We start from the raw sequence: 10,550 nt of genomic DNA, 5'->3' as shown, positions 1-10,550 counted from the left end.
GGCTGACGGGTTCAATTGTATCTGTCCACTTTTAACCGTCGGCCCATCTTATTGTGAGTAATCTTTATTTTATCCTTATCAACTCCAGTACTAGTAATGGATCCTTTTGTATGTTTCCATATCTACAAAATTAACCTCTAAAATTAATTCCCATTAACTTTTATAGACGGAAAAATCACATGATCACTTAAAAAAAAAAAAACTCATCAACTAATTCATGCCACTAGCCACGTGATGGTCAATTAATATTTTTGTCCACATGAGCTAATAAAAGTTAGTTCTGGTGCTCAATTTAACCGCTATGAAAATCTCAAGGAGTTTTAACAAAGAATTGAAACTCCAAGAGGTATTTTTGTGGCTAACCGAAAGATTTGAAACCTATAGTGTTTTTGCAGCCAATTAAAAATATAAATTTGTATAGAAATAAACAATTAAAAGTTTTTGTTTTTACTATGCCTGAGTCCCGCCTGTGACTCGAAAAGCATAAATAGACTGATCCGGTGGTGGTGGAATCTACCGTGTCTGTTTGTCCAAAATCCAAACTGGAAAATAACAAAAGATACAAAAAAAGAAAAGAAAAAGAGAAATAGTGACTTAGGTCGTGAAGTCGACAGCAAATCTGACGGTAACTGATCGAAAATAAAGTAAACGAACTACACCGTCAAAACAGTCAACTTAAAATTATTAAATTACCGAAACAAAAGGACCTCCTCCTCTCTCTCACATCCAAATGGGAGGTTCAAATTCACTACAATAAACACAGAGCAATATATATATATATATATATATATATATATATAAATGTCGTAGCCTTCGATTTAGAAATTTATTTCCTAAACCTTTCGTAAAATTGAAAAAAATAAAATAAATAAAGCTTGTTAACTTGTGAACGTTCGACTCCCCAAAACCCTGCTACTCTGAATTCAACAAACCCTATTCGTCGACACAACAACAACAACAATGGCGTTGCAATCACACGGTGTCAAAATTCCGTGTCAGGGATTCACAGCGAGCTCGGATCTGTCGCGCATGGCTATCTCGTCGAACCAGCTCAGCTTCTCGAATTCTAGAGGGATTGAAGATTGTTGTAGGAGTTGGGGGAGGAGGAGGAGAGCGAAGGCGATAAAAGTAGCAAAGAAAGGAGGAGGAATTGAAGCAGTGTTGAAGGCTGAGGAAGAGGAGGACGAGGAGCGATTCTTCTCTAATGGAAATGTGGAGAGTTTCACGAGCATAATGAAGTTCGGCGGATCTTCTGTGGCCTCCGCTGAGAGAATGAAGGAGATTGCTTCGCTCGTTCTCAGCTTCCCTCATGAACGACCTGTCGTTGTTCTCTCTGCTATGGGAAAAACCACTAACAAACTTTTACTGGTATTTTTCATTTCCACCATTCTTGCTTTTTGCTCAATTTTGTTTGGTTATGGTTAAGAGGAATACCAATAATGATGATGGAATTGAATGGCTGAGATGAAGGCTGGAGAGAAGGCTGTGAGTTGTGGTATCTCTAATGTGTCGGAAATCGAAGAGTTGAGCTTTGTAAAGGACTTGCATCTTAGGTTTGATTTTATTAATTTTCCTTTTTTGTTTTTGTTGTTTTAAAATGAGATTGAAATGGAACTCTGTAGTTGAATATTCTGATAAGCTAAGTGTTGTTTTTAATTTATTCAGGACTATACGTGAACTCGAAGTTGATCCCTCTGTTATCTCTGGTAAGAACTCTTCAAAGTGCCTAAGAGTAATCTTTCCTTTTGTTTATGTAATGTTTAGTTGATAAATTATGTCTTGTACTCGATTTAGAAGCGGCAGTTGCTGTTTATAAATTTATGCTGACTAATGAGTTCATTTCAAGGAAATATGAAGAGAAGGAATTTGAATTCATGCTTTCAATATTTGACACCCCAATTTGATTTGTTAATTGGATTATTTGGGTGCTGTGGGTTTGTACATTTAACAGCTCACCTAGAAGAACTGGAGCAACTGCTGAAAGGTATAGCTGTGATGAAAGAGTTAACTCCCCGCACGAGAGACTATTTAGTATCATTTGGAGAGTGCATGTCCACGAGAATCTTTGCAGCATATCTCAATAAAACTGGTGTTAAAGCACGCCAAGTACGTAAATTCTTCTTCACTTGTGTATTCTTTGTTTGTCAAAATGCCAAACCGTCAATTTTAGCTGTAGCTCACAATGTCTCTACTTAATTTTGCAGTATGATGCGTTTGATATTGGTTTCATAACCACAGACGATTTCACAAATGCAGAAATCTTGGAAGCAACTTACCCAGCTGTTGCCAAGAGATTACATGCTGATTGGATTAATGATCCTGCAATTCCCATTATCACTGGCTTCCTTGGAAAGGTACCACTGAACTGCTGCTGCATCCATTTTCCTGCTGAGAAGCTACATAATTTAGTTTGCTTAAATCAAGTATATCAGCATGATTTGCAATGATAAAGGAGTATGTGTTTCTCTTATTGTAGGGTTGGAAATCTGGCGCAATTACCACATTGGGTAGGGGTGGTAGTGATTTGACAGCTACGACCATTGGCAAAGCTTTAGGCTTGCAGGAAATTCAGGTCAGAATTAGACCGAGTTCATGTACTGCAAGAACTCATATGCCCGCATGAACAGAATCATGCATGTTTTCTTATCTCACTCTCTTCTGGAACTTACTTTAGTATTACTTTTGGTTGGGAATCTTACAAATATACCAGCTTAATTTACAATTTAAACAGGTGTGGAAAGATGTTGATGGTGTTTTGACTTGCGACCCTGGTATTTATCAACATGCAGAACCTGTACCATATTTGACATTTGATGAGGCAGCAGAGCTTGCATACTTTGGAGCTCAGGTTAGATTTCTATTACTTCCCGCTGTTCAGCAATTGTCAGTGAATAGTGTTAGAAGCTGGACTGGACCAGTAGGTTGAATTTTCATGTCTTAGTTTGTAGGGTCCTCATGCTAATTCATTTTAATGTCAACGTGTATGACACATCAATCCTATACAAATACTCTTTTCAAATGTAAGGGGTTTTCCAGAGTATATTAATTTATTATGGATGCAGAGATACTTATAGCTTTAACATGTACATATTGAATGTTTCCACGATAATCTTTTTGCCAACTCCTCGTTTGATTCCTCAAGTAATAAATGCGTTTAAGTGCTCTGCCACCATTTTTGGGCTGGGCTTTTTGTTGGAAGAGCAGGGCAGTTAGTAATATCCCTGTTATACTTTAATTTGTACTTGTATATGGATTTGTGATGAAACTAAATTATTGGGACTCAGCTAGCATTTCCTGACACCAAAATATTGTTATCTAGAAAAGAGACTTAGGCGTTTCTCTTATTTTTGGTGAAAGTGAAAATATTCATTTTATCCTGTATGCAGGTCCTACACCCACAATCCATGAGACCAGCTAGAGAGGGTGATATCCCTGTCAGGGTTAAGAATTCATACAACCCTAAAGCTCCTGGTACTCTTATCACTAAAGCAAGAGATATGAGCAAGGTTTGTAGCAGCTGAAACTTCATCATTGGTGTGTTTGGAGGAATTCAACAGTGTTGACCATTTTCTTCACCTAAATCAATTACAGGCTGTGCTGACCAGCATAGTTTTAAAGCGAAATGTTACAATGTTGGATATAGTTAGCACCCGCATGCTTGGTCAATTTGGCTTCCTTGCAAAGGTAAGAGATTGTTTCTGACTTAATTTTGTTCTGTCACTTGTTGCCAATGTGGCTTATGCTAGTTATAAATCCTACTTGCTTTATGTTTTCCTCCAAGTAGGTGTTCTCAATATTTGAAGATTTGGGCATATCCGTGGATGTTGTTGCCACTAGTGAAGTTAGTATATCTTTGACATTAGATCCATCTAAACTTTGGAGCAGAGAACTGATTCAGCAGGCAAGTGAATGATTGTCTATTCTTATGTTATTATTTTTCTCTTACTTCGCATTTTACATAGTTTTATATTAATTTTCCTGTCAATCATGTCTGAGGTGCTTAGTATGACGGGCCACAAAAATGCTTTCTGGTTCAGTATCTAATTAGTGTACCACATCTGGATGATCTATTGGTGGTACTTTATAGTTAATTGGTATTCTCGGATTAGGAGTGTTCACAGTTCGAGTTGGTTCGGATGGGGTATCAACTCACAATATCACTTACTCTTCTCGAGTTGGGGACTTTCCCACCTGCATCCAATCAAACAATCATTTGAATCCTACAGCTCACCATTTTTGGGTTTAAAAAAAGAAAAAGGGAAAAACAATGTTGCTGGGCCGATTCAACCAGCCATTTGTCAAAACCTTCTGCGGCCTTTCAGGCCAGTCAGTTTCACTGGACCCCACCAGTTTGATGAATAGCCCTATTTGGTGTTCTCAAATTTGATAGGGAACTCTAAATAAAGTGTCACATTGATTATTTGGTTTGATTGTGTAGGGTGAATGCACCACCAGCTTTATAGAGTTTAGATTTTATATCAATGGGCACATTTACATTCTTGTTTAAATGGCTTGGGATTCAAATGATGGTGGATATTCTGAAGATTTTTGTTTCAGCAAGCTATGTTTTAAAATATTCTTATTCTTATGCTCAATGCCATGCAATATAGAACTGTGATAAACTATTTCTTTTTTTTTGATAGGTAACTGTGATAAACTATTTCTTGGCTTAATCAATGCAATTACTTGCCCTGTTGAAACATTTGTGTGTCTCACCTTCTTGGTCTAAATTGAGTCCCAGAGGATTGCCTGGTAAAATATTAAATCCATTTGCACCAATCTCTTATCTGATTAGGAACTTGACAACGTAGTAGAAGAGCTAGAGAAAATTGCAGTTGTGAATCTCCTGCAGCACAGATCGATCATCTCTCTTATTGGCAATGTTCAGCGTTCCTCGTTGATACTGGAAAAGGTGTTGTATTTTCTTGTGCAATTTAATGGAGATTACCTTGAACTATATTCCCTTTCAATGTTTGATGTACTTATAAATCATTGGGACTTTTGAATTGAGTAGATTTTCTCTTTCCATCTTTTACATCAGATTTTAATGGCTTGATGTTTGGCAGGCATTTTGTGTTCTTCGAACCCAAGGTGTTAATGTCCAGATGATCTCACAAGGGGCATCCAAGGTCATTTCATCATGATTCTTATCTATACTAATATTTTATTTTTCTTCTGTTGCCAAACATTCTCTTAATAATTTTGGTATCAACCAGGTGAATATTTCATTAATAGTAAATGACAGCGAAGCTGAACAATGTGTGAAGGCCCTACACCACTCCTTTTTTGAGAGTGGTGATCTGTCTGAACTAACAGTGGATGGTGAAAACCGTGAAATTGGAAATGGCTCAGCAATGAAGCTAAACAATGTGTGAAGGCCCTTCGCTACTTTTTTTTCCAGCGTCGCAATGATTCTTTTGGTTTCCCAACAAACATATTTACTGGCCATTTCCATCTGTTAGGCTTGTTTGAATTTCAATGCAAATGCAGCATTTAGACAGTGTTTGGTAGACAATTTCAAACAACAATTTTCAGTTTTTAAACAACATTACATGTATTTTCACACTTTTTCACCCACATGTATTCTCACATATGTTGTCAAACAACAAAACACATGTTTTTAAATGCATGTACCAAACACCCCCTTATTGGTCCTAAGGACACAAATTGAGTTGCATTTAATACTTCATTATAAGGACACAAGTTGAGTTGCATTTACTTTATTAAAAAAAAAAAAAATGATGTTTTGATTAAACGGCTTAGCAATGAGTGAATTGTGGAACAATTCTCAAGAACCCTCCAAAATTGATGGCACCTTGTTTTCCTACATGGTTTTCACTTTTCATAACCTGTGGTGGCGATACAAGTTTTTTAACATTTTTCATTTTTGTGCCGCCCAACTGGAGCCGTTCCGGTTGTTGATATTTTGCCAAACATTCTAATAATTTATTAATCTTTGAACAAGTGATGCAATGCTGCCAGATTTGGCTTTAAAGTAATGGTACAACTTTTGTTTTTTGGAGTTAAATGAAGTGATACAATTGTTTTTATTTTTATTTTTTTTGAGTCTTCAACCTCTCAAAAAAAAAAAAAAAAAAGTGATACAATTGTTTGTTACACTTAAAAATATATAACTCCTCAGCAAGTTGTTTACGAGAATGCTATAAAATTAAATAATTAAATGTCTATAGGTATCGTATTTATAAAAAGACTATGTCAGTTGCTAATACGTTTTATTTGGAGGCAAAAAACAAATTGTTTGATTTAAGATTTGGCAATGAGTTGTTAGGTTCAAGAGGATGAAGAGCTGTCCACCGGTGTTTTTTTATTATAAAAATTTTTAACAATGCATAAAACCTACAATTTATGTTTACCAAAAAAGGGCTACAATTTATAGACAATAACTACAAGCACGCATGGAACAGACTTAGAAACACAAAGCAAACACAACAGATACAGACACTGACACACTTTAACAACTACTAGGAAGACTACATTACTAATCCTATTATTAAGGTTATCAAAATTGAGATCTTACCTAAAATCGAGGGAGGTAGGTGGAATCGAAAATCGTAGAATCGGATCGTAAATTGTAAAATCTTACATATTTTTAAATTTAAAGCAAAAAACACATTAATAATGACTTTGTATGTTAAATAATCATGTAAATTGTGAATTTATCCATAAAAAAGCAAAGATTTGCATCGTAGGATATAATTTGCATGTTACATATCACTACGTCTATACTAATAAAACAAATATCTTTAAGTTTTGACTCAATGTATCTAAAAAGTGCAATAAATGTTTAATTAGCAACCAAATTGCAAAATATTTATCAACACATGGAAATATTTTTCAAGTTCTGAGTTTAAAATCCAAAATAAGTTATCAAATGGTTTAAAGAGATCCACCATATGATGTCCAAGTTACAGAATTGGAGACATTTAATGGGTTTCCAATTGGTTGCAATGTGGACATTGTTGTAATTGGGCTGGAAGATCTTGAATGGTGAGAGGGGGCACATCATTTGCTGCAGCTGCCAGAGGCCTTGATCCGTCTAACTTGGTTAACAATTAATGTAATATTAGCTGGTAGGAATTAAAGAGCGAATAGGACCACACAATAACCAAGCATTTGTCCTGAATTTAATGTTCATACCCTGGCCTATTTGCCATTGAAGAAGGTTAGTTTTTCCAATGGCGATTGCTTGCCACGTATGGGAATTGGTCCTAGGTAGGTTTACAGGCTTCAAGGAATATTATTTTGAGGAAAGTACCTCTGCTGGAAGCCCAAAGAGACTCGGGGTTAGTCCATAGTAGCCAAGCCAGGTTCATAACAAGGGCGAGGTTGGTTTTAGTTATAACTTGATTGTATTTGTTGATGGTGACCCTTGGCTCGAGAGATGGTACAAAAGAGAGGAGCACTCTTTTTGTTTCTTTGATATCTTAATTATACTAATATTCTCTTACTACTATAGAGAGATATACAGATAGGGATCCTTTACTCTCTTATTAGTATTCTCAAAAAAAAAAAAAAAAAATGGTGATCCTTCACTCTCTATTATGCTCAAATCTATCATAGAAACTAACATTCAAATACCAATCGGTCTTTCCATTTAAAAAAAAAAACCAATTGGTCTATTTTGTAATTTGCGTTTTACTCTTTGGTGTCATTAGATTCCCTAGTTAAGCATGGCATACCCAACTCCTCCAAAGCTTCTCATCTTTTGTTTCATACTTATTTTCATTAACTAGGGTCTGTATATGCAGCCTCATCTCCAACAAAAGCCTCTTGGTCTTCTCTTGAATCTTGATGACACTACTTTTTTTCCCCTGGGTTTTATTTATGATGGATACAAATGATGAATGCAATCAATGAAGATGAGCAGTCAACACAAACAAGTGAGGGATTGTTATTTGGACTTATTGTTGAGGCAGAGGAGCCCAGATCAATTGAGTTCAATTACTTGATAGTGTCTAAATTCAATAAGGACGTGTAAAGCCTTTTATTTACGCCCTCCAATACAATTAAGACACATCAGTATTTCACAAATTAATCAATAGAGCCTACCACACTCAATCATCCTCATTAATCTCCTATTTCAAAAAGTCAAACTAAAAACCCATCATGCAATGACTAAAGAACCATCGAGCCTCCAACAAACCTGAGGCGTCACCGATGAGAGAAGCCGACAAGATGTTGTCAAAATCTAGAAGAAGGCACTAAACACAATTTTTAAGGGCAAGTAAATGAACAGTACAAATCCTCTCATCAATCTCAATTCCATTATTCTTCATATTATAAAATACTTGTTAGAAAACAAAGTGAACATCTCTTTTTCACAACAAATTTTATAAAAGTCTAATTTGGTCAAGCCCGATTTTTTTGTGGGCCAAATTCATGTATTATAATTTATTTTATTATTTTAAACATGGTCAAAGTTCATGAGACATAATGAGAATTTGAGAGAGTGGTTTGGAAGATATGAGTTCACTTTTTTTGGACCTTTTGCATTAGATGAGCCTGAGCTATGCTCATTGCTGAGTGGACTGGGGACACTTACAGCACCTAAAGCTCATGTAAATGGTTAGGTACCCAAAATTTTCAACTAAATTGAGACATGTAACTCTTGCTGAATGTGGCTGAAGTTTCAAATATCCCCATTTTAGGCTCCTAAAATAAGTTAACTTCTTAGCCAACTTTTGATGCATTCTGCCACAAAGAGGAGCTCCCTTGTGGGCTGAATCAGTTAGGAATGTGCAGCCAATTAGTTTTGGTCAATGAATTTCCTCATTCATGACTAAAGCTGCTTCTCCCTTTACTAAGTTAAAGCAAATCTAAAGCTTTCCACTTGTTTAAGAACATGGAGGTCAATAGCTTCACTCCTTATATTGAGACCTTTCCCTAAGGACATCCCAAGCTTGATTTAAAACCCCCCCTAATCAAATCAAACACAACCAATTCATGTTTTACCCTTAGAACTCTAACTTTAGAACAAAAGCCCATACAACCAAGAAAAAGCAACAGATTTTGATGCCTATGGGTAAAAATTAGGGGTAGCAAAATTAGACATGACACGCGAACCTGACACGATACAACACGACATGAAATTAACAGGTTATAGGTTGAGGCTTAACGGGTTCATATCATATTCGGGTTGACACGGCTGACACGTTTAATAAACGGGTTGAGTTAGTGTTGAACATATAGAACCCGTTTGACCCATCAGACCCGTTTAATTAAATGACATTTTACCAATATACCCTTCAAACTCTAGGTATATAAACTTATTAGTTGTTGTGATTTATTTTCTTTAACATATTTTGATCGATTGTTTGTGATATTGTGATATGCTTTAATTTTGAATGATTATTTGTGATGCAATTATTTGTTAGTTCTAAATTTTATATTAAAAATATTTATTTGTTTGTTTTTTCATAATTTTTTTTTCTTCATTTTGATAAAATCTGATAAATAGGTCGACACGACCGACCCGTTTAATAAATGGGTCATGTTAGGGTTGAGGAATCTTGACTCATTTAATAAACATATAGGGTTAGTATTGACCTATATCATCGAATATTCATGAATTAACATGACACGAACCCGACATGCGAATACAAATTGCCACCCCTAGTAAAAATAATGGTACCAAGGAATCTTCTCTCTCTTCCTCACCACCTCTCTCAAATTCCTCTTCTTGTCGTATGTGCAAAACAGTTCCAAATTTAGTGTATTATGCACATTTTCCATCTCTTTGTTGTTTCGCACTTCGATTCTATTCTTATGATGCACCACTAGCCTCTTTTCATTTAATATTGGATTTTGGGCTTGAATATCTCAATTTAAATGAACCCAATGGAAGTTTTGGGCTCGTTCTTGTTAGGATTAATGCCCTTAAATCCTATTGTATAATGATATGTATGACTTAATGTTGTAATTAATAAAATTGTTTTATTATTATCTAAAATAATAATAATATGAATATTTGGACATTATCATATAGTCCATGAAATGCATAGTATGTGATTTATGTGAATTAGTCACAGAAAATATAAATCACAAGTTCTTTGTAAACTCAGAATTTTAGTTCATAGACAGTGATGAAATAGGGCATTTCATCTGCGAAGACTATAACATATCAAATAAAATGATTTGTCTTAATCACGGAAGTTGAGACTTCTAGTTGATATGTTGATATGTTTTAAGAGTTAAGACATATTGAATTGAATTGCTGTGAGATTTATTATTCTCTTAACGATTGTCAAATGAATAATAAATCTCACGACTTCTATTTACATGAACCCTTAATCCTGAGAGAATAATGGACCTAATCATGAAATGTAGGTTGCTTTGATATATCGGGAGTGAGATCTAAAATCACAATCAAAACCTCAATATGTTGGGTAGCTACATTTAGTATTGATAGAACATATATTCTCAAGATGAAATTCATAATTTCTTAACAGAGATATAAAATATTCTCTTGAAATAAGTTTAATAGGTTTGGTTATTCAAAATGTTAGGCTTAACTACTTTAGTTAGAAGTT

General features: G+C 35.1%; 1 protein-coding gene across 2 annotated transcripts; it reads left to right on the top strand.

Annotated features, from left to right (window-relative positions):
• The first annotated feature begins 759 nt into the window (after positions 1-759).
• On the top strand, positions 760-5,515 carry LOC115982061 (aspartokinase 1, chloroplastic-like). Of its 2 annotated transcripts, XM_031104552.1 has the most exons (13): positions 760-1,368; positions 1,471-1,553; positions 1,666-1,706; positions 1,952-2,106; positions 2,205-2,354; positions 2,477-2,572; positions 2,732-2,848; positions 3,387-3,506; positions 3,592-3,684; positions 3,785-3,901; positions 4,796-4,912; positions 5,067-5,129; positions 5,217-5,515. In XM_031104552.1, exons 1-13 carry the CDS (start codon positions 961-963, stop codon positions 5,373-5,375), a joined length of 1,719 nt encoding a protein of 572 aa, XP_030960412.1. In that variant the 5' UTR covers positions 760-960; the 3' UTR covers positions 5,376-5,515. The 2 variants fall into 2 exon arrangements, with proteins under 2 accessions (XP_030960412.1, XP_030960413.1); XM_031104553.1 differs by lacking the exon at positions 5,217-5,515 and having other exon boundaries at positions 5,042-5,131.
• Positions 5,516-10,550: the final 5,035 nt, after the last annotated feature.

Source organism: Quercus lobata, chromosome 3, assembly GCF_001633185.2.
Source record: "Quercus lobata isolate SW786 chromosome 3, ValleyOak3.0 Primary Assembly, whole genome shotgun sequence".
Classification (NCBI taxonomy): Eukaryota; Viridiplantae; Streptophyta; class Magnoliopsida; order Fagales; family Fagaceae; genus Quercus; species Quercus lobata.
This window is presented reverse-complemented; position numbering and strand designations above follow the sequence as displayed.